Raw genomic sequence first — 25,457 nt, forward strand, 5'->3', positions numbered from 1 at the left:
CCAAAGATAACGATACGTCTTTGGGATGGTTATGAGTAATTTTTTCTCTAATAGTTAAAATTTTGTTAGCAAAGAAAGTCATGAAGTCATTACTAGTTAAAGTTAATGGAATACTCAGCTCAATAGAGCTCTGACTCTTTGTCAGCCTGGCTACAGTGCTGAAAAAGAAACCTGGGGTTGTTCTTATTTTCTTCAATTAGTGATGAGTAGAAAGATGTCCTAGCTTTACGGAGGGCTTTTTATAGAGCAACAGACTCTTTTTCCAGGCTAAGTGAAGATCTTCTAAATTAGTGAGATGCCATTTCCTCTCCAACTTACGGGTTATCTGCTTTAAGCTACGAGTTTGGATGCTGTAGCTCCTCTGAAAAAGAGAGCTTTAAATCAGAAGTGCCTGACTCCGTGGTATAACTCACAAAGTTGTCTTCAATGAGGATGTAAAACTATTGACGAGATACTCTATCTCACTTACAGAGTTTAGGTAGCTACTCTGCACTGTGTTGGTATATGGCATTAGAGAACATAAAGAAGGAATCATATCCTTAACCTAGTTACAGCGCTTTCTGAAAGACTTCTAGTGTAATGAAACTTATTCCCCACTGCTGGGTAGTCCATCAGAGTAAATGTAAATATTATTAAGAAATGATCAGACAGAAGGGAGTTTTCAGGAATACTGTTAAGTCTTCTATTTCCATACCATAAGTCAGAACAAGATCTAAGATATGATTAAAGTGGTGGGTGGACTCATTTACTTTTTGAGCAAAGCCAATAGAGTCTAATAATAGATTAAATGCAGTGTTGAGGCTGTCATTCTCAGCATCTGTGTGGATGTTAAAATCGCCCACTATAATTATCTTATCTGAGCTAAGCACTAAGTCAGACAAAAGGTCTGAAAATTCACAGAGAAACTCACAGTAACGACCAGGTGGACGATAGATAATAACAAATAAAACTGGTTTTTGGGACTTCCAATTTGGATGGACAAGACTAAGAGTCAAGCTTTCAATGAATTAAGCTCTGTCTGGGTTTTGATTAATTAATAAGCTGGAATGGAAGATTGCTGCTAATCCTCCCCCTCGGCCCGTGCTACGAGCATTCTGGCAGTTAGTGTGACTCGGGGTGTTTGACTCATTTAAACTAACATATTCATCCTGTTGTAACCAGGTTTCTGTAAGGCAGAATAAATCAATATGTTGATCAATTATTATATCATTTACCAACAGGGACTTAGAAGAGAGAGACCTAATGTTTAATAGACCACATTTAACTGTTTTAGTCTGTGGTGCAGTTGAAGGTGCTATATTATTTTTTCTTTTTGAATTTTTATGCTTAAATAGATTTTTGCTGGTTATTGGTAGTCTGGGAGCAGGCACCGTCTCTACGGGGATGGGGTAATGAGGGGATGGCAGGGGGAGAGAAGCTGCAGAGAGGTGTGTAAGACTACAACTCTGCTTCCTGGTCCCAACCCTGGATAGTCACGGTTTGGAGGATTTAAGAAAATTGGCCAGAATTCTAGAAATGAGAGCTGCTCCATCCAAAGTGGGATGGATGCTGTCTCTCCTAACAAGACCAGGTTTTCCCCAGAAGCTTTGCCAATTATCTATGAAACCCACCTCATTTTTTGGACACCACTCAGACAGCCAGCAATTCAAGGAGAACATGCGGCTAAACATGTCACTCCCGATCTGATTGGGGAGGGGCCCAGAGAATGATGCAAAGGTATCCATCAGAAGTGAGGCTGAGGTGTGGTAAAAAAAAAATAATGAGCTGGGTACAAAAGCATGGTGAGTCCAAGTACAAAAGTCTGTGGTAAAAGCAAGGTCAAAAACAAAGCAAGGTCATACAAGACGGAACAATAGGTCACGAAACAATAGACGAAACAAGAGCAAAGAAACAGGCTGGAATAAGGGCTGTGGCATGAGGCATAAGCTCAATGAACTGGCAGTGAAGGATCAGACATATGAGGCTTAAACTGGGCTTATATTGTGTGAGTTTTGGCCCTTTTTCAGCCAATTTTTCACTCATGCCAGAATTTTTTGGATCGCGCCAAGTTTCAGCTTAATCGTGCGTCCTGCATCGTGTAGTATACATGGAGTAACGAGCTGCGTTTAACCTCTCACGACCACCTCCCGATCGCGAATCGTATGCTCAGATGAAAATCAAACTTGGTTGATGTTCTGGTCGGTCTTTGTGAGGGTATCGCAGAAGCAGTGCTACAAGTGTCAACGAGCTGATGTGCAAACACCGGAGAGAGCATAAACAGTGATCATCTCTTTGTTTTTCACGAATATGATGAGATGGGCCACATTGTTTAATATTGTGCAACCTACAGACAAGAATTATATGTGAAAAGAAAACATAAATTATGGAAATGTAAGGCTACAGTAACATAGTAGTAATGTCAATTTACTTTTTGTTTGTTTGTTTTTAATTAACATTTGGCACAACAGAGCCTTTAATTATATGGCTGCTATGCTATGCGCTCTCTGATTGGCTGATTTCCAGTCTGATATGGGACAATATCAGACTGGTTACCGTGACAATCGGTCCAGAATACGTATCACATTTGTTACAAACACAGAAAGGTAAAAACACGATTAGAAAAACCAAGTTGGACATGAACATACTCCATAAACAATACACAAGATGGCGCCATTACGGACAGCTGCCTGCCAGTGTGCTCCTTGTTATTGTGTCTTTTAACAATGTTTTACTATTTATTTCTTCTTCCTCTACTTTCTTAGTGAATAGCATTAGTAATTTGTTTGGACAGTGCAGACATGCTGCTTTACTCATTACTTATCATTTTCAAAAGCCTTCAGTAATTCAAAATGCTGCAGCTAGAGTACTGACGGGGACTAGAAGGAGAGAGCATATTTCACCCATACTGGCCTCTCTTCATTGGCTTCCTGTTAATTCTAGAATAGAATTTAAAATTCTTCTTCTTACCTATAAGGTTTTGAATAATCAGGTCCCATCTTATCTTAGGGACCTCATAGTACCATATCACCCCAATAGAGCGCTTCGCTCTCAGACTGCAGGCTTACTTGTAGTTCCTAGGGTTTTTAAGAGTAGAATGGGAGGCAGAGCCTTCAGCTTTCAGGCTCCTCTCCTGTGGGACCCAGCTCCCAATTCGGATCAGCGAGACAGACACCCTCTCTACTTTTAAGATTAGGCTTAAAACTTTCCTTTTTGCTAAAGCTTATAGTTAGGGCTGGATCAGGTGCCCCTGAACCATCCCTTAGTTATGCTGCTATAGACTTAGACTGCTGGGGGGTTCCCATGATGCACTGAGTGTTTCTTTCTCTTTTTGCTCTGTATGCACCACTCTGCATTTAATCATTAGTGATTGATCTCTGCTCTCTTCCACAGCATGTTCTTTTTCCTGATTCTCTCCCCTCAGCCCCAACCAGTCCCAGCAGAAGACTGCCCCTCCCTGAGCCTGGTTCTGCTGGAGGTTTTCTTCCTGTTAAAAGGGAGTTTTTTCCTTCCCACTGTCGCCAAGTGCTTGCTCACAGGGGGTCGTTTTGACCGTTGGGGTTTTTCTGTTATTATTGTATGGCTTTTGGCCTTATAATATAAAGCACCTGGGGCAACTGTTTGTTGTGATTTTGGTGCTATATAAATAAAAATTGATTTGATTTGATTTTCCTGGGATTGGGAGTGTTCTTCCTGAGCGGAGTCACGGTCATGGTTGATTGAATCTGAGCCAACAGCCCTAATGGGGAAAAGACAGAACATCCCAAAGAGCTACGGAGGAAATACCGGGACTGTAGAGACGGAGACAAATGAAGCAGCAATATCGGCCGTATCTTCCTTCCATTGTTATGGGGAATGTAAAATCACTGGTGAACAAACTGGATGAACGAACATCACTTGTGAGGAGCAACGGTGTTTCGTGAGGGCTCAGTCTTGTGCTTCACGGAGACATGGCTGCATGACAACATACCAGACTCTAGTGAGTTTACCCGGCTTTCAGCTGGTGCGAGTAGATCGGAGCAGCACAGACAGTGAAAAAACAAAGGCGGGGGTTGCTGTTTACGTGAACAAGGGGTGCAATCCAGGACACGTTACAGTGAAGGAGTGATGGATTGCATCTACCCAGACATTGAGGTGCTGGCAGTGAGTCTTCCTCCTTATTATCTGCTGAGGGAGTTTTCACATCATCATTGCTGTTTAAAATTCCACCGGCCGCGAACGCATCACGGGCCAGTGACGTCATCACCTCCGCAATGGGGAGGCTGCAGACATGGCATCCCCATTACCATCTCTGGGGATTTTAATTATGTTACCCTTACATCCTTTCCCACTTTCAAGCAGTTTGTTGATTTTAAAACAAGAGATAGTCAGACAATTGACCTACTGTATGCTAATGTCAAGGAAGTATATTATTCCACAGCCCTTCCTCCGCTCAGCAAAGTGGACCATAACCTGATTTATTTAGAGCCAATCTACATTCCTGCAGTTCGACGGCAACCTGTGATCACCAGAGTGGTACAGCAGTGGTCACAGGAGGCTGAAGAAGGTCTTCATGGACGTTTTGAGACAACCGATGGGTGTGCTCTTTGATGCACAGTAGAAGGAGGACTTCGAAAGTATTATGGAGTGCATAACAGAATATATCAACTTCTGTACATACAATATTATCCCAACCAGGACTGTGTGTCACTACCCCAACAACAAACCGTGGGTGACCAAGGACATCAAGGCGACACTGAACAGGAAGAAGGCTGCATTCAGGCGTGAAGACAGGGAGGAGCTGAAGAGAGTGCAGCAAGAACTGAAGAAGAATGAACGACAGTTACAGGAGGAAGCTGGAGAGCATGCTCCAGCAGAACAGCTTGAGAGAGGTGTGGACCAGGATGAGAACCGTCACTGGTCATGGTAAGAAGGCAGACCAGGTGATGGAAGGAGACCTTCACGAGGAGACCTTCATGAAGCCTGGATTACCAACTATCCCACGGGCCACAGACAGTATGTGAGGCTTCGAGGTATTAGATTGGACACCATCAGAAGCAGCACAGGGGCACCACAGGGGGTGGTCCTGTCTCCCTTTCTGTTCACACTCTCCACCTCAGATGTCCGGTTCTGGTCACAGTACTGCCACCTGCAGAAGCTTTTGGATGACTCTGCCATTGTGGGCTGCAACGGCAGTGACCAGGAGGCTGAGTACAGGAGTGTGGTGGACAGGTTTGTGGAGTGGTGTGGACTCAACCACCTGCAGCTCAACGTATCTAAGATGAAAGAGCTGGTGGTGGACTTCAGAAGATGGAAGACCCTTCCAAACCCAGTTACCATCAAAGGATTCAAAGGATTCAAAAGAATTTTATTGTCATATGCATATACGAACATGTTCCCTACACAATGAAATGTGTTTACTGCATTTTACCCATCCTAATTGCCAGTTAGGAGCAGAGGTCGCCTTTTTGGCACCCGGGGACCAGCTCCAGATGTACATCCCTGCCTTAGGTCACGAGCAGGGCTGAGCAAACCTTGACCGGCCTCATGACAAACAGACAACACACACATAACACACACAACACACATAAGCCGGCCCGGTACATGAACACATATAAAAGCACACACAAGGTAAAAATTGGGAAGAAAAACCTCCATTGCTGCTGCGTTGAACCACGCAGCAGCCCTGAAGAAAAAAAAAAAACATTGCACAGATAAACAGTGACAGTCACACAAAAACAGACGACAGCCGAGACTTGAATGTGTCCAGTGTTCAACATCTCCGGACTGGGAGGAGACAGAGAGGCAGGGAAGACAAGGAAGTGAGGCATCAGAAGTGTTCATCGGAGGAGGATTTTATCCCAGCGGCCTTGAAGAGCAGCTGGTGTTTGGGAACCAAATAGATATCCAGATTAGCAGACACCTGAAAGATTCCACAGTCTGAAACAGAGTGTCTTCCAATACATCTGAATAGAGAAGAGGAGATGTGGTCATTACTGACGATCAAAGCGGTTTTCCAGTGCAGCCATTCTCCCCGAGATGGATTCCAACGTGCGGTTAACACCCGCCGACTGAGCTGACACTGCCCTTCCAATCGAATCAATCATGTGGGGCAGCCTGGATGGGCCAATTAGTGCCGCTTCCACCTTCTTAATTTTCCAGTAAACTAGTGCTATGGCCGCTCCACACAGCAGAAACCCGGTCACCACAGCTCCAAATAAAGACATCTTCAACGTCCTCCACAGACAACGTGTACAGGCACATGACTTGCCACCTCTTCCAGCTATCCATCACGTACCCCGCCACATGTGTCCCGGCAGGACAGGTCGGGTCCTCCGCTCCCGAGTGTCTTGTAGAAAAAATAGTGTCAATTGCGCTCAGAGACCACTTGAACAGATCCATTTTTTATTCTGATATGGGAATAAAATAGAACTGGGAATGGGAATAATCAATAGAACTGAGGTGGACATTGTGGACTACTACAAGTACTTGGGTGTCCACATAAACAACAAACTAGACTGGTCTGTAAACACAGATGCTGTGTATAAGAAAGGCCAGTGCTGAGTGTACTTCCTCAGGAAGCTCAGATTTTTCAGTGTCTGCAGAAATATGTTGCGGATGTTTTATCATTTAGTGGTCTCCAGTGTCATCTTCTACACTGTAGTGTGCTGGGGCAGCAGGCTGAGGGCAGCCGACATGAACAAACTCAACAAGCTCATCAGGAAAGCTGACTCTGTCCTGGGGGTGGAACTGGCGTCTGTGGTGGAGGTGTTGAGAAAACTGCCCACCATCCATGACAACACCTCCCACCCCCCGCATGCCACTCTGATGTCCTGTCAGACCACCTTCAGCAAAAGGCCGAGGCCACCAATGTGCACCACAAAAAGCCACAGGACGTCCTTCCTACCTGTGGCAATCAAACTATATAACTCCTCCCCTTCTGCAGGAAGAATACATGACGATCAGAGTTTTTCAGTTACTCAGAGCTATGTGCAATACTGTCAACATCTTGTGAAAGTGTCTTCAGGCACTTTGCATAAACATGTACTCATTGTTATCACCATAAAGAAAAAAAAAAGTTTGCTGTTTCTGGACTCTGGCAAAACAATTTCCTTCAGGATTAATAAAGTTCTGTTTAATCTGCGCAGTTAGATTGATCTAGTTAACTAGATAACGATTTGTTATCTTTCTACTCATCACTAATTGAAGAAAATAAGAATAACCTCAGGTTTCTTTTCAGCACTGTAGCTAGGCTGACAAAGAGTCAGAGCTCTATTGAGCTGAGTATTCCATTAACTTTAACTAGTAATGACTTCATGACTTTCTTTGCTAACAAAATGTTGACTATTAGAGAAAAAATTACTCATAACCATCCCAAAGATGTATCGTTATCTTTGGCTGCTTTCAGTGATGCCGGTATTTGGTTAGACTCTTTCTCTCCGGTTGTTCTGTCTGAGTTATTTTCATTGGTTGCTTCGTCCAAACCATCGGCATGTTTATTGGACCCCATTCCTGCCAGGCTGCTCAAGGAAGTCCTACCATTATTTAATGCTTCAATCTTAAATATGATCAATCTATCTTTGTTAGTTGGTTATGTACCACAGGCCTTTAAGGTGGCAGTAATTAAACCATTACTTAAAAAGCCATCACTTGACCCAGCTATCTTAGCTAATTATAGGCCAATTTCCAGCCTTCCTTTTCTCTCAAAGATTCTTGAGAGGGTAGTTGTAAAACAGCTAACTGATCACCTGCAGAGGAATGGTCTATTTGAAGAGTTTCAGTCAGGTTTTAGAATTCATCATAGTACAGAAACAGCATTAGTGAAGGTTACAAATGATCTTCTTATGGCTTCGGACAGTGGACTTATCTCTGTGCTTGTTCTGTTGGACCTCAGTGCTGCTTTTGATACTGTTGACCATAAAATTTTATTAGAGATTAGAGCATGTCATAGGTATTAAAGGCACTGCGCTGCGGTGTTTGAATCATATTTGTCTAATAGATTACAGTTTGTTCATGTAAATGGGGAATCTTCTTCACAGACTAAAGTTAATTATGGAGTTCCACAAGGTTCTGTGCTAGGACCAATTTTATTCACTTTATACATGCTTCCCTTAGGCAGTATTATTAGACGGTATTGCTTAAATTTTCATTGTTACGCAGATGATACCCAGCTTTATCTATCCATGAAGCCAGAGGATACACACCAATTAGCTAAACTGCAGGATTGTCTTACAGACATAAAGACATGGATGACCTCTAATTTCCTGCTTTTAAACTCAGATAAAAACTGAAGTTATTGTACTTGGCCCCACAAATCTTAGAAGCATGGTGTCTAACCAGATCGTTACTCTGGATGGCATTTCCCTGATCTCTAGTAATACTGTGAGAAATCTTGGAGTCATTTTTGATCAGGATATGTCATTCAAAGCGCATATTAAAAAAATATGTAGGACTGCCTTTTTGCATTTACGCAATATCTCTAAAATCAGAAAGGTCTTGTCTCAGAGTGATGCTGAAAAACTAATTCATGCATTTATTTCCTCTAGGCTGGACTATTGTAATTCATTATTATCAGGTTGTCCTAAAAGTTCCCTAAAAAGCCTTCAGTTGGTTCAGAATGCTGCAGCTAGAGTACTGACGGGGACTAGCAGGAGAGAGCATATCTCACCCGTGTTGGCCTCTCTTCATTGGCTTCCTGTTAATTCTAGAATAGAATTTAAAATTCTTCTTCTTACTTATAAGGTTTTGAATAATCAGGTCCCATCTTATCTTAGGGACCTCGTAGTACCATATTACCCCATTAGAGCGCTTCGTTCTCAGACTGCGGGCTTACTTGTAGTTCCTAGGGTTTGTAAGAGTAGAATGGGAGGCAGAGCCTTCAGCTTTCAGGCTCCTCTCCTGTGGAACCAGCTCCCAATTCAGATTAGGGAGACAGATACCCTCTCTACTTTTAAGATTAGGCTTAAAACTTTCCTTTTCGCTAAGGCTTATAGTTAGGGCTGGATCGGGTGACCCTGGACCATCCCTTGGTTATGCTGCTTTAGACGTAGATTGTGGGGGGGTTCCCATGATGCACTGTTTCTTTCTCTTTTTGCTCCGTATGCATCACTCTGCATTTAATCATTAGTGATCGATCTCTGCCCCCCTTCACGGCATGTCTTTTTCCTGTTTTTTTCCCTCAGCCCCAACCAGTCTCAGCAGAAGACTGCCCCTCCCTGAGCCTGGTTCTGCTGGAGGTTTCTTCCTGTTAAAAGGGAGTTTTTCCTTCCCACTGTTGCCAAGTGCTTGCTCATAGGGGGTCGTTTTGACCGTTGGGGTTTTTCATAATTATTGTATGGCCTTGCCTTACAATATGGAGCGCCTTGGGGCAACTGTTTGTTGTGATTTGGCGCTATATAAGAAAAAAGTTGATTGATTGATTGATTGTTTCACAGTGTAATCTTCACGTGCCTTAACTAAAGCACTCCCTCTGCTGAATCACCTCTAAATTATTTACACATTATTCACTTTGTGTGTTTTTAGGAATCCGCTAGCTTAGCGCAGCTACTAGCTCTTAGCCGGTTTAGCATGGCGGCTTCTCCTGTCTCTCCTGCACTTTTCTGCTCTGGGTGTGAAATGTTTAGTTATTCCTCGGCCTCCTTTAGCAGTAATGGTACTTGTAATAAGTGTAGCTTATTCGTAGCTTTGGAGGCCAGACTGGGCGAATTCGAGACTCGGCTCCGCACCGTGGAAAATTTTACAGCTAGCCAGGCCTCTGTAGTCGGTGCGGACCAAGGTAGCTTAGCCGCCATTAGTTTCCCTCTGGCAGATCTCGAGCAGCCGGGAAAGCAGGCCGACTGGGTGACTGTGAGGAGGAAGCGTAGCCCTAAACAGAAGCCCCGTGTACACCGCCAACCCGTTCACATTTCTAACCATTTTTCCCCACTCGGCGACACACCCGCTGAGGATCAAACTCTGGTTATTGGCGACTCTGTTTTGAGAAATGTGAAGTTAGCGACACCAGCAACCATAGTCAATTGTCTTCCAGGGGCCAGAGCAGGTGACATTGAAGGAAATTTGAAACTGCTGGCTAAGGCTAAGCGTAAATTTGGTAAGACTGTAATTCACGTCGGCAGTAATGACACCTGGTTACGCCAGTCGGAGGTCACTAAAATTAACATTGAATCGGTGTGTAACTTTGCAAAAACAATGTCGGACTCTGTAGTTTTCTCTGGGCCCCTCCCCAATCGGACCGGGAGTGACATGTTTAGCCGCATGTTCTCCTTGAATTGCTGGCTGTCTGAGTGGTGTCCAAAAAATGAGGTGGGCTTCATAGATAATTGGCAAAGCTTCTGGGGAAAACCTGGTCTTGTTAGGAGAGACGGCATCCATCCCACTTTGGATGGAGCAGCTCTCATTTCTAGAAATCTGGCCAATTTTCTTAAATCCTCCAAACCGTGACTATCCAGGGCTGGGACCAGGAAGCAGAGTTGTAGTCTTACACACCTCTCTGCAGCTTCTCTCCCCCTGCCATCCCCTCATTACCCCATCCCCGTAGAGACGGTGCCTGCTCCCAGACCACCAACAACCAGCAAAAATCTATTTAAGCATAAAATTCAAAAGGAAAAATAATATAGCACCTTCAACTGCACCACAGACTAAAACAGTTAAATGTGGTCTATTAAACATTAGGTCTCTCTCTTCTAAGTCCCTGTTAGTAAATGATATAATAATTGATCAACATATTGATTTATTCTGCCTTACAGAAACCTGGTTACAACAGGATGAATATGTTAGTTTAAATGAGTCAACACCCCCGAGTCACACTAACTGCCAGAATGCTCGTAGCATGGGCCGAGGCGGAGGATTAGCAGCAATCTTCCATTCCAGCTTATTAATTAATCAAAAACCCAGACAGAGCTTTAATTCATTTGAAAGCTTGACTCTTAGTCTTGTCCATCCAAATTAGAAGTCCCAAAAAACAGTTTTATTTGTTATTATCTATCGTCCACCTGGTCATTACTGTGAGTTTCTCTGTGAATTTTCAGACCTTTTGTCTGACTTAGTGCTTAGCTCAGATAAGATAATTATAGTGGGCGATTTTAACATCCACACAGATGCTGAGAATGACAGCCTCAACACTGCATTTAATCTATTATTAGACTCAATTGGCTTTGCTCAAAATGTAAATGAGTCCACCCACCACTTTAATCATATCTTAGATCTTGTTCTGACTTATGGTATGGAAATTGAAGACTTAACAGTATTCCCTGAAAACTCCCTTCTGTCTGATCATTTCTTAATAACATTTACATTTACTCTGATGGACTACCCAGCAGTGGGGAATAAGTTTCATTACAGTAGAAGTCTTTCAGAAAGCGCTGTAACTAGGTTTAAGGATATGATTCCTTCTTTATGTTCTCTAATGCCATATACCAACACAGTGCAGAGTAGCTACCTAAACTCTGTAAGTGAGATAGAGTATCTCGTCAATAGTTTTACAGGTGGCAGTAATTAAACCATTACTTAAAAAGCCACCACTTGACCCAGCTATCTTAGATAATTATAGGCCAATCTCCAACCTTCCTTTTCTCTCACAAATTCTTGAAAGGGTAGTTGTAAAACAGCTAACTGATCATCTGCAGAGGAATGGTCTATTTGAAGAGTTTCAGTCAGGTTTTAGAATTCATCATAGTACAGAAACAGCATTACTGAAGGTTACAAATGATCTTCTTATGGCCTCAGACAGTGGACTCATCTCTGTGCTTGTTCTGTTAGACCTCAGTGCTGCTTTTGATACTGTTGACCATAAAATTTTATTACAGAGATTAGCGCATGCCATAGGTATTAAAGGCACTGCGCTGCGGTGGTTTGAATCATATTCATCTAATAGATTACAATTTGTTCATGTAAATGGGGAATCTTCTTCACAGACTAAGGTTAATTATGGAGTTCCACAAGGTTCTGTGCTAGGACCAATTTTATTCACTTTATACATGCTTCCCTTAGGCAGTATTATTAGACAGCATTGCTTAAATTTTCATTGTTACGCAGATGATACCCAACTTTATCTATCCATGAAGCCAGAGGACACACACCAATTAGCTAAACTGCAGGATTGTCTTACAGACATAAAGACATGGATGACCTCGAATTTCCTGCTTTTAAACTCAGATAAAACTGAAGTTATTGTACTTGGCCCCACAAATCTTAGAAACATGGTGTCTAACCAGATCCTTACTCTGGATGGCATTACCCTGACCTCTAGTAATACTGTGAGAAATCTTGGAGTCATTTTTGATCAGGATATGTCATTCAATGCGCATATTAAACAAATATGTAGGACTGCTTTTTTGCATTTACGCAATATCTCTAAAATTAGAAAGGTCTTGTCTCAGAGTGATGCTGAAAAACTAATTCATGCATTTATTTCCTCTAGGCTGGACTATTGTAATTCATTATTATCAGGTTCTCCTAAAAGTTCCCTGAAAAGCCTTCAGTTAATTCAAAATGCTGCAGCTAGAGTACTAACGGGTACTAGAAGGAGAGAGCATATCTCACCCATATTGGCCTCTCTTCATTGGCTTCCTGTTAATTCTAGAATAGAATTTAAAATTCTTGTTCTTACTTATAAGGTTTTGAATAATCAGGTCCCATCTTATCTTAGGGACCTCATAGTACCATATTACCCCAATAGAGTGCTTCGCTCTTACTGCAGGCTTACTTGTAGTTCCTAGGGTTTGTAAGAGTAGAATGGGAGGCAGAGTCTTCAGGTTTCAGGCTCCTCTCCCGTGGAACCAGCTCCCAATTCAGATCAGGGAGACAGACACCCTCTCTACTTTTAAGATTAGGCTTAAAACTTTCCTTTTTGCTAAAGCTTATAGTTAGGGCTGGATCAGGTGACCCTGAACCATCCCTTAGTTATGCTGCTATAGACTTAGACTGCTGGGGGGTTCCCATGATGCACTGAGTGTTTCTTTCTCTTTTTGCTCTGTATGCACCACTCTGCATTTAATCATTAGTGATTGATCTCTGCTCCCATCCACAGCATGTCTTTTTCTTGATTCTCTCCCCTCAGCCCCAACCAGTCCCAGCAGAAGACTGCCCCTCCTTGAGCCTGGTTCTGCTGGAGGTTTCTTCCTGTTAAAAGGGAGTTTTTCCTTCCCACTGTCGCCAAGTGCTTGCTCACAGGGGGTCGTTTTGACCGTTGGGGTTTTTACGTAATTATTGTATGGCCTTGCCTTACAATATAAAGCGCCTTGGGCTGTTTGTTGTGATTTGGCACTATATAAATAAAATTGATTGATTGATTGATTGAACTAAAGACCTGAGTCAATCCTGTCATCTCTTAAATACCAACATGTGACACTGTAAATAACAAGATGCTGGCAGTCGTATTTTAGGAGTTATTGTGTCACTCACAACCTTGTAGATGACACAGACTGCTGTCAGACGGACATAAAAGGTGCTGAAGACTGCCCAATGTCCATATGTCTGGATTGCAAACACCAGACTGGAGTGAGAGGCAGCGCTGTGTTCCTCACATGCGCGAGTGCACAGCATGCATGTGTGTGGGGCTGAAATGATCACTCAGCTGTGTGTCATAATAGCTGCATGAACCACTAATCGTGTGCATGGGGTGCACATGCCACTGGACACCTTTGCTGAAAGTTTGCTGGCAGTGGGCCAAGCTTTCACACTATGCGTCAGATTCAGCCTTTCCAGTGAACTTAATTTCTTTGTTCTTTTTTGTTCACTTCAGGAGCACAGCACAACTCTGTACACTGTGATGTCAGTTGGATTATCACATGGGATTTACTTTTTGCAGCCAGGGTGAGGCTTGCCACCACAGGCTGTGGTTTGGTTCTTGTGCACTCTGCACTGTGAAACGATTGTGGTTCTGTGCTGGAGTTGAGTTTCATGTTTAATAATGTTGTCACGGCCTGGCGATACCATTCCGCGTCACACCTCCGACAGAGTTTAGATGGTGATCAAGTAATAATGTGTATATTACAGCGGTGAGATCCGTTCAGCTCCATGCCTGATGTGCACTATGACACATTACTGCACATGTGACCACGGAGAGGCACAGCGGCACACGGTGCTTTCGGTTTGATAGTGCACTGTTCACATTCACTGTACATGATGAATGTGTGCCACATACATGCTTTTACCTATCAACATTTCCTTTGCCCTCCCTGGCCAGGGTCCAGTGGAGGTGGACATCCATGGCACAACATGCCGGCAGACTTTGCTGTGACCAATCGATCTCAGAGCTCAATCAACAGCGATCAGATCATTTCAGATGCTGTTTTGATGCCGTCTGAATATGCAGACTGCAATCAGATGACTCAAAAACTGCACAAGACCGACTATTTTTTTTTATTTGCACCTTAAAATAACGAGTCACTGCTCGCAGATTATAATGACACACGCTGTGCCACTTACAGTCACACAGAGATGTGCACCCACAACACTCACTTCATGAATGAAACTCAGTCAATAAGGTATAATTGTGTAAAAATATAATATATATTGTCAAATTCCTAAAATAATGGCCAAAGTCATGGTTTGGAGAATATGACTGAGGCCATTATCTTATCTCAGATCAGATCCGTGTAAATTTCAACACTATTATTTGGGAATGTGTGTGTGTCAGAGTAAATTGAATACTTTCCATACATAATTTAATGTAAATTAATTTTACTGACTCGATATCCAGGTCAGAACGGCATTTTAACAAATATTTTGCGAGTGTTTTTCTGAGTGTGTTCAGTCACGAATCACCATTGAAAATGCATTAACAACTGGGCAGTTCTTCAATATTTTGACCGGTTAGGAGGTGTCATGTTGCTGTCCATGAAGGGACATTCCCGTTTAGTAGGCAGCATTGGGAGTACTGACTCTAGTTCTTATATATAACCTCTTTTTGTGCAACACACTTAGGACAGCCGAGCAAATGGGGCCAAATATGTAGATTGCTCATAAACTGCCATCCATAGGGCTTCATACCACACCTCAATACTTCCCGATTGTTGTGTCATTCTGACGCCATTCGGCCTCAATTGGCATATGTGTGATGGGGGTATAAGGAAACTGGGACAAATGGATATTAATGCCAAGGTTTGTGCTTTAAATACATGTTATATCTATATGTTATGTTTCTTGTATTTTGTGTTTCTCAGGTATTGTGTTCCCATATTTTCCTCGCTTGGGCCGTTACAATATGAACTTCCATCATGCTGTGCAGGCCTGTGTAGACCAGGATGCAGTGGTGGCCTCCTTTGATCAGCTTTTAGAGTCCTGGAAGAACGGCCTGAACTGGTGTAATGCTGGATGGCTGAATGATGGCACAGTGCAGTATCCTATCACCAAACCCAGACAGCCTTGTGGAGGGTCCAACATTGGTCCTGGTCTGAGAAACTATGGCCAGCGTGACAAGAACATGAGCCACTTTGATGTGTTTTGCTATGCTTCTGTGCTCAAAGGTGAATTTTAATATTTGCTTGTTTTTGTTGTTGCTATTATTGTTGTTGGAAACAGTTCTGTATGAATAAGTGATGCCCCCATGACTTTAGGTGATAGGCAATGCAGTGCACTGATATATATGTATGTGAAAAGGGTGCAACGATACATGTATTTGTATTGAACCATTTCAGTACGGGACGTTCGGTTTGGTACAGGGCTGTGCACGAGCGAGTTCGTGTTGCGTGTATTTACATTCAGTGTTGCCAACTTGGCGACTTTCTCCCTAAATTTGGGGTCTTTCCAAACCCTCTTGACGACTTATTTCCACAAAAGCGACTAGCGACAAATCTAGCTACTTTTTCTGGTGTTACTGAAGACTTTTCTGATGTATGGCAACTGAAAATGAAAGTCTCTGTTGTCACGGAGTGGCAGCAGGTCTCCCCCTCCTCTGCTGCCTGCAGCAGCCTGTAAAGCCCTGAGCGGAGGGATATCTACAATCCTCCTCACTCGGACTCGCTTAGCTGACTGACCTTGTTTGCTGCGCTGTGATTAAATAGTCCCCAGACTTTGAGAAGCCCTGGCCTTGAGAAGAATCAGAATTTCTTTATTGTTATTTATTTATTTATTGAAATTAGTGTCGCAGCAGGAGCACACAAAATTTTACACTACCAGTTTTAGGAGTGCTTAACACAGTTTTAAAATTTTTAAAATCTAGATGTCCAGAAATACAATTTCCCATGATTTCAGAGTGAAAACATTGCTTGTAAAATCTGCATTCATTGTCAAAATGATAAAAAAAAAAAAAACAAAGCAACGCAACGCATATTAGCAATGGATAACGGCCCATACATAAACTTCCTGCATTCTGGTGCAGTTTATATAACAAATAATTTAATCTACTAATGTAATAATAATTGCAATTTAGGAGCTGGTCTGAAATATTTAGAGTAAAGTATATTATCCTTGTTTTTATATTAGTCTTATGAGCCTATAGTTATTTTTTATTTCATCTTAACTGATTATTATGTCATAGTACTTAGTACCTAACACTCACCCTGGTATCACTTTTCAATTACATTTAGACAGTTTTAGGCATTACTTAAATTGTGTTTATTTTTGGCTATTCATTTATTTATTCTACAAACTGACTGATGTCTCGGTTTTTCTGGCAGCATGCACATCCATGTTGTAAGTTGCAATTGTTATGATCAGTGAGGTTTAGTGCTGTGTGCAGGAGCACCTGGTTTAGGACAGCTACAGCAGCACTCCACTATAAGGCTGGATGGAGAACACAGATGGTATACTGCACATAAATGGGTTCAGGATAAGAAATATATGAATATGAATTATTTATTGAATTAACAGCAAAGCATAGAAAGGACAGACAAGATCTAATGAAGTCCTTAAAAGTCATATAAATAAAACAAAATAAACAAAAAAAAAATACAACAGTGTGATCAAAATCTAGCATTCTTAGATAACAGCTTTTTATCTCGTTTCAACTCTTCATCTCACAATAACCTTAGATAAAACTTCTGAAACCATTCATGCATTGGAAATGTGCAGAACTACTGACAACTACTTATAATAAGTTAATCTGTGCCTTCTCACTCTTAATCTACCAAATCGATCAATAACTCTCTCATTGTTGTGAAAGTGTCGTGACACGGACGCACAACAGGGGGCGTTAATGAACGGACAATGGATAAGCCAAAAAGTAACAATTTAATGTTGTGAATCGCACAACGAAGTACAGACAATAACAATATGGTGGAATGTCAATTATACACAAGGTGACATGTGGGCAGGCTCGAAGATAGAAGACGTCTGGCGAGAGAAGAGCCGGATCCCACACAGCTTCCACCACCTCTCGTGCTTGAAGCCCGTACTTCAAGCAGGGCGCTATCTTGTGGTGGTGGGCCAGCAGTACCTCCTCTTCAGCGGCCCACACAACAGGACCCCCCCTCAATGGGCGCCTCCTGGCGCCCGACCAGGCTTGTCCGGGTGACGGGTGTAGAAGTCGACCAGGAGGGCCGGGTCCAGGATGAAGCTCCTTTTCACCCAGGAGCGTTCTTCAGGTCCATACCCCTCCCAGTCCACCAGATACTGGAACCCCCGGCCCTTTCGACGGACGTCCAGGAGCCGGCGTACTGTCCACGCGGGCTCCCCGTCGATGATCTGGGCAGGAGGCGGCGCTGGTCCCGGGGCACACAGTGGTGAGGTATGGCAGGGCTTGAGTCTCGACACATGAAAACGGGGTGTATCCGCAGTGAAGCTGGCAGCTTCAGCTTCACTGCGGCCGGACTGAGGACTTTGAGTATGGGAAATGGTCCAATGTACCTGTCCTTTAGCTTCTGGGATTCCACCTGCAGGGGGATGTCCTTTGTGGATAGCCAGACCTCCTGCCCAGGCTGGTATGCAGGGGCCGGGGAATGCCGGCGGTCTGCATGGGCCTTAGCCGTCGTCTGGGCTCTGAGCAGGGCAGAGCGGGCGGTACGCCACACCCGACGGCACTTCCTCAGATGGGCCTGGACCGAGGGCACCCCGACCTCTCCCTCCACTAGCAGAAACAATGGGGGCTGGTACCCCAAACACACCTCAAACGGGGAGAGGCCGGTGGCAGATGAAACTTGGCTATTATGAGCGTACTCGATCCAGGCCAGATGGTCACTCCAGGCCATTGGGTGCGTGGAGGTCACACAGCAGAGGGCCTGCTCCACTTCCTGGTTCGTCCGCTCTGCCTGCCCGTTCGTCTGGGGGTGGTACCCAGACGAGAGACTGACGGTGACCCCCAGTTCCCTGCAGAAACTCCTCCAGACCTGGGAGGAGAACTGAGGACCACGATCCGAGACAATGTCCGATGGAATCCCATGCAGACGCACGACATGGTGGACCAGGAGGTCTGCAGTCTCCTGGGCCGTCGGGAGCTTCGGGAGGGCCACGAAGTGGGCCGCCTTGGAGAACCGGTCCACTATCATGAGGATGGAAGTCATGCCCTGGGACGGCGGGAGGCCCGTGACAAAGTCCAGGCCAATGTGAGACCAGGGGCGATGAGGCACGGCAGAAGCTGGAGGAGGCCTTGGGCCTTGTGGTGGTCGGCTTTGCCCCTGGCACAGGTGGTGCAGGCCTGGACATACTCCCGGACGTCGGCTTCCATAGACGCCCACCAGAAGTGCTGCCAGACCACTGCCATGGTCCTTCGCACCCGTGGATGACAGGAGAGCTTGGAACCGTGACAGAAGTCAAGGACCGCAGCCCTGGCCTCTGGTGGGACGTACAATTTGTCCTTCGGACCTGTCCCCGGGTCCGGGCTCCGTGTCAGGGCCTCCCGGATGGTCTTCTCCACGTTGAAGGTAAGGGTGGCCACGACAGTGGACTCGGGGATGATGGTTTCAGGGGGGTCTGACAGCTCGTTCCTGACCTCCTCTTCATGCACCCGGGACAGGGTGTCAGATCGTTGGTTTTTTGTCCCGGGGCGGTAGGTGATCCGGAAGTCAAAATGCCCGAAGAACAGCGACCAGCGGGCTTGCCTGGGGTTCAGACGCCTGGCGGTCTGAATGTACTCCAGGTTCCGATGGTCCGTGAAAACCGTAAATGGTACCGATGCTCCCTCCAACAGGTGTCTCCACTCCTCAAGAGCCTCCTTCACTGCAAGAAGTTCCCTATTGCCGACGTCATACTTCCGTTCAGCTGGGGTCAACCTGCGGGAAAAGTAGGCACATGGATGGAGAACCTTGTCGGACTCCCCGCTCTGGGATAGCACGGCTCCTATCCCTGAGTCAGAGGCGTCCACTTCAACTACGAACTGGCGATTGGGATCGGGCTGCACCAGAACCGGTGCAGTCGAGAACTGGCGTTTCAACTCCCTAAATGCGGCTTCGCACCGATCCGACCAGGTGAAGGGGACTTTTGTGGAGGTCAGGGCTGTCAGGGGGCTAACTACCTGACTGTAGCCCTTGATGAACCTCCGGTAGAAATGTGCAAAACCAAGGAACTGTTGTAGTTTCCTACGGTTTGTTGGTTGGGGCCTATCTCTCACCGCCGCAACCTTGGCCGGATCAGGGGCGACGGAGTTGGAGGAGATTATGAACCCCAGGAAGGACAAAGAAGTGCGGTGGAACTTGCACTTCTCGCCCTTCACAAACAGCCGGTTCTCCAACAACCGCTGTAGGAACTGACGTACATGCTTGACATGGGTCTCAGGATCCGGAGAAAAGATGAGTATATCGTCTTGATATACGAAGACAAACCGATGCAGGAAGTCCCGCAAGACGTCATTAACCAACACTTGGAACGTCGCGGGTGCATTGGTGAGGCCGAAAGTGACCTAACGGGGTGTTAAATGCCATCTTCCACTCGTCTCCCTCCCGGATCCAAACCAGGTGATAAGCATTCCTAAGATACAATTTCGTGAAAATTTGGGCTCCATGCAGGGGCGTGAACACTGAATCCAACAGAGGTAACGGGTATCGGTTGCGAACCGTGATCTCGTTCAGCCCTCTGTAATCAATGCATGGACGGAGTCCGCCGTCCTTCTTGCCCACAAAAAAGAAACCAGCACCCATCGGGGAGGTGGAGTTCCGAATCAACCCGGCAGCTAACGAGTCCCGGATGTAGGTCTCCATTAATTCGCGTTCCGGACGTGAGAGGTTGTACAGCCTGCTGGACGGGTACTCAGCGCCCGGTATCAAATCAATGGCACAATCGTACAGACGGTGTGGGGGCAGCATGAGTGCCAGATCCTTGCTGAAGACGTCAGCAAGGTCATGGTACTCGGCTGGCACCGCCGCCAGATTGGGGGGGACTAAAACCTCCTCCTTAGCTGTCACACCGGGTGGAACCGAGGATCCTAAACACTCCCGGTGGCAGGTTTCGCTCCACTGAACCACAACCCCAGATGGCCAATCAATCCGGGGATTGTGTTTTAACACCCATGGAAAACCCAAAATCACTCGGGAGGTAGAAACACAATCTCCTCCCTGTGATTCCCAGACACCACCAATGTCACTGGCTGTGTCTGGTGTGTGATTAGTGGAAGAAGGGTGCCATCTAGTGCCCGCACCGACAATGGTGACGGTAAGGCCACTAGAGGGAGCCCAACCTCCTTTGCCCATCTGCTATCCAGCAGATTCCCCTCTGTCCCCATGTCCACCAGTGCTGGGGCATGAAGGGTTAGATCCCCACTCAGGATCGTGACTGGGATACGTGCAGATTGTCGGGGTCTCCCCGCGTGGGTGTTGTGACCCACCCTTAGCCCAGTCTCTAAGGACGAGTGCTGCTGTTTTGACCGTTTGGGGCATTCTGTCTGTGTGTGCTCGGTTGAGCTGCAGAGAAAACACTCTCCACGGATCAGCCTCCTGTCTCTGATCTGAACGCTTTTTGGCCCTGCTCGTTTCCATAGCAACGTCAGCAGGGGGAGCTGTCGTCACGTGGAGAGCCCTGGCTGTGGAGCGTGGGGAAGTCGGCTCCCTTTCGGACCCGGGAGGAAGAGGGACGGCTTGTGCCTGACCACGCCCTTCGTCCCGGTCCCGTCGGTGTTCTGTTACTCGGTTGTCTAACCGTATAACCAGGTCGATAAGCCCGTCTAAATCCCGCGGCTCGTCCTTCGCCACCAGGTGCTCAGAGACAGTCCGTTTAGAAAGGCGGCGCGGAGCGCAACAGCATTCCAGCCAGCTCGCGCTGCCGCGATGTGGAAGTCGACTGCATACTTTGCTGCGCTTCGACACCCCTGTCGTATCGACAGCAGCACGCTTGAAGCGGTCTCGCCTCTATGAGGGTGGTCGAACACCTGTCGGAACTCCCTCACAAACTCAGTGTAAAGTGTTAGGAGCCGTGAATTCTGCTCCCAGAGCGCCGTAGCCCAGGCGCGTGCCTCTCCTCGAAACAAATTTATAACGTAAGCCACCCGGCTAGCGTCTGACGCGTACATGACGGGACGCTGTGAAAAGACGAGCGAGCACTGCATTAAGAAGTCCGCTGGTCTCCACACAGCCTCCGTACAGCTCCGGAGGGCTTATGTATGCTTCAGGGGAAGGTGGGGGGGTTCGTTGAACGACCAGTGGAATGTCTGTCTCTGGCATACGGTCAGCAGGAGGAGGTGCTGCAGCAGCGCCCTGAGCATGCGCTTCCACCTGGGTGGTGAGAGCCTGCATCCTTCGATTGAGAATAATGCTCTACTCGGTAACTAAGTCCAACCGAGCAGTAAAAGCGGTTAAGATGTGCTGTAGCTCACCTAACACGCCTCCTGCTGGCGCCTGTGCACCTCGCTCTTCCATTGGCTGTTCAAGCGATGGTTGACGCCCCTCGGGATCCATGACGCTGGCCGAGAAATCCTGTTGTGAAAGTGTCGTGACACGGACCCACAACAGGGGGCATTAATGAACGGACAATGGATAAGCCAAAAAGTAACAATTTAATGTTGTGAATTGCACAACGAAGTACAGACAATAACAATATGGTGGAATGTCAATTATACACAAGGTGACGTGTGGGCAGGCTCGAAGATAGGAGACGTCTGGCGAGAGAAGAGCCGGATCCCACACAGCTTCCACCACCAACGGATCTGAAGAACACCGGAGCCGCCAAGCCCTGCGCCCCAAGTGGCCACTGTCTTCAGCAGTCAGACCCGGTACTGCTGGCAGAGAACAGAAACAGTACTGATGAGTGTGAGTTCGCACACTCAGTAATCCCACAGTCAGTATTCAGTTAGGAGGGAGAACCTCCACCTCCGAATCACACGCTCGTGCAGCTCCTGAGACAACCACTTATCTGGTTTGGGGTGTGAGGCGAAGCCGTCGCAGTCCACACCAAATGCCAACACAGCAGACAAGGAATCCATCCCAGGAAAACGGCTGCAAAAGAGATCAGACTAATGCTCGATTAAGATTCAGCAGAGAAGGTACCTGAATGGTAGCTGATTTCTCGGCGGGGAGGTGGAGTTGCAGTCCGGCCTTTATGGTGGTAGTGATGAGTAGTGGATGAGTGACAGCTGGTACAGATGATGGGTGACAGCTGTCACTCCCGGTCGCTCCGACGCCCTCTCGTGCTTGAAACCCGCACTTCAAGCAGGGCGCCATCTTGTGGTGGTGGGCCAGCAGTACCTCCTCTTCAGCGGCCCACACAACACTCATGTTCTATTTTCTCAAGCACTTCCTTCTCATGGCAAACATGATCATTCTTTTATTACAGAACACAGAAAAATAAAAATGTGTGACTTAAAAGTCAGAATTCATACCAAAACACAAGTAAGATACCTTCACAGTCTGATACACATTCAATTTACCCTTAGCTTCACTTTCCATCCTTTGCTATTCTCAATGTCCATATTACATATCCATATATATCCATCACTGCACTGCAGGCTTGGCTTGCCACTTACTGCCAACAAATAAAAATACAAAATGAGCTTTACGATTTATACCTTTTTAGCAGGAATTTAAATTATTCACTTATTATCATGCTGTACATTAAACTTTGTGGTAAAGTTTACTGTCTACCGGCGTGAAGTTAGACAGTAGACAGCAGTTCATTTTTCAGACAGTAATTCGCGATGAAGCAGTTCTGGTTGTATTATGGGCAAAAAATGTTTTTAAAATGGAAATAAACATGTCCTGTTGAATTCTACCTTTAAAAAATCCAAAGTAAAACAATGATTTGGTTTTGATGCTTAAACCAAAAATACAACGACAGAATATGGAAAGTTTAAACAGACATAACTCATTTATTAGGCTTGTGCTTTGAATTAACTCTGTCAACTCCTTACACCTCACTCTAGTCACAACTTTAGTTAAAAAGTGCTGCAAAAACAATTATGGAAAGAACTGACAGTTACACATCAAAAAACAAAAACTAGAAATAAAAGAATGACAAACAATTTAAAAATTTAAAGAGTCAAGATGACAAGTGACTATTGTACAAATATTTTTGAAAATTCTGATTTTCTGCGATGAATAACTGTCCACATTTAAGCAATAATAGCTTTTACATGGGGAAGTGCATTTTGGCGCCACATGCCCAGATATGTCAAGTGCCCTTGCCCCATGCCCACCAACCTCCATTTCACCCCCTCCCACCCCTCACTGTATTTAATGATGCACTTGCCCATGTAAAAGCTATTACTGCTTAAGTGTGGACAGTTATTCAGAATATGGACAGTTATTCATTTTCCAGACAGTACTTCGTCATATCATTAAATATATCAGGCAACTTGCAAAAACAGCATCATGGAGAGTTCCAGCTGCATGTTCATAGTGCCAGTTATAACCGGGTTAAACAGTGCCATGCCGGTACAGATAACAAACTCCACACATGCCTGGATTAAAAATCTTACAGGTTCTCTCAAAGAATTAAGAGAGTTGAGGACAAAGTGTCCGCCATGCTTGATGCGCATCCACAGCTGAGCTGGTAGAAGCTCCAGGAAATAATGAGTACCATATTCCCGACTTTTTGCAGGCATCTGCTCGGCAGGTTCCATTGATCTGGATGAATGCTGAAACATTACTTTCAAATGAAGGGTCAGTAGTTTCATGATCTGATGTTGCAACGTTTGCTTCGCTCTGTTGGGTCACCATTGTGTTGTCTTCGAGTTTACTCAGTGACATTACCCACCAACAAATAGCAATAAATGGCGAGTTCAACATTTTCTGGAAATGCACTTACTGACTCAGTGAGCAAGAGTTTAAGTAGCAGTGGAGTCCTTGAGCAACCACTAATCATGGCTGTGTGTGCGTGGATAGGTTTATTATCACAAATACTTTGAGCTATTTGTATGGCATGTCAAACAATAAGAAATGTAATTTAAGAAACCCTCCACCTCTTACTCCATTCACACATAATGCTTTGTTTTAGAAAGTGAAGCTTTCTATACATCATGGCAGGTATAAAAGGGGGAAAAGGTGCTTCCATTACCATTTTTGATAGATTTGTTTTATTGTCTTCATGTGAACTTAAAAACTTTCTTGCAATATTTCAGTTTTATTTCAAAATGCATTTCCATTGCCATTCATAGTCTTCTCAGTTCACTACTTCAATTTTGTGTGATTTGGAGGACAATGAAAACCCAGTTACTGTTACATTGTTCAATAAAGACTGAAAGAGAAATAACTAACTTGGCCACTATTCAGTCTTAAGAAAATTGGTGTTGGTTTGGTTGCTTCATGAAACGCGGTGTAATTGGCTTAAATTAAATTAAATTAAATTAGTTTTACTGTATAAGTTTACTTTGTGAGGCAAGTACTGGCCAACATACTATATGGATTGTATAGACTGCATTGCATTGTTCTAATCACCTTTTTCTTTTCACTACTGTCAGGTCATTTCTATTGGCTGGTCCAGCCTCAAAGGCTGAATTATGATGAGGCTGTACAGGCCTGCAAAGACGATGGTGCAGAGATCGCCAAGGTAGCGCACATTTTCGCTGCCTGGAAGCTTGAGGGCTATGATCGGTGTGATGCAGGCTGGTTGGCAGATGGTAGCGTCCGTTACCCTATCTCCAGGCCGCGTAAAAACTGCAGCCCGACAGAAGCTGCTGTGCGCTTTGTTGGATTCCCCAACAAGAAGCAAAAGCTCTACGGTGTCTACTGCTACAAGGCCCAGCAGTGAAGGACGCAAGAGGAGGAAAGGAGTCATAAGCACAAAGAGTAGCAACAACTACACCTGATAAATTCAACAATAATGCAGTTATGCTTTGGATCCTATCTAGCATGAACTAAAAAAATGTGATAGCCTTCTTTAGCCCTAAGAAAAAATGTTGTATATCTTAAACAAATGACTGACAAAATACTTTAAAATCATTAAAGTGTGTTTGTTTTTTGACAATCCATTGATTCATTTTACAGAGATTGCCTAATGAAAGTCCAAAATGTTAAAGGATAACTTTACTTTTTAACATCCCTCATCATATTAAAACATTACAAGCATTAAGCATCTGATGGCCATACTCACCGTGGACAAATAGTTTGTAATAAGTTAGGTCAGGTCTGGGACCAGGCAGTGGTGCCACTCATCTCCACATCCACCACACTATAGATCACCTTGGGTACTTTGTGGCTACCACA

The 25,457-nt window shown here is 45.0% G+C and overlaps 1 protein-coding gene across 1 annotated transcript in view; it reads left to right on the forward strand.

The window, feature by feature from the left end:
- The window catches only part of LOC117510402 (hyaluronan and proteoglycan link protein 1-like), a 50,135-nt gene extending 25,100 nt beyond the window's left edge, over nucleotides 1–25,035 (forward strand). The window contains exons 3-4 of the mRNA XM_034170100.1: nucleotides 15,120–15,422; nucleotides 24,713–25,035. Coding sequence (XP_034025991.1) covers nucleotides 15,120–15,422; nucleotides 24,713–25,002 — 593 coding nt within the window. The 3' untranslated portion in view covers nucleotides 25,003–25,035. The remainder of the gene's footprint in view (nucleotides 1–15,119; nucleotides 15,423–24,712) is intronic.
- Nucleotides 25,036–25,457: the final 422 nt, after the last annotated feature.

This window comes from Thalassophryne amazonica, chromosome 5 (assembly GCF_902500255.1).
Source record: "Thalassophryne amazonica chromosome 5, fThaAma1.1, whole genome shotgun sequence".
Lineage (NCBI taxonomy): Eukaryota > Metazoa > Chordata > Actinopteri > Batrachoidiformes > Batrachoididae > Thalassophryne > Thalassophryne amazonica.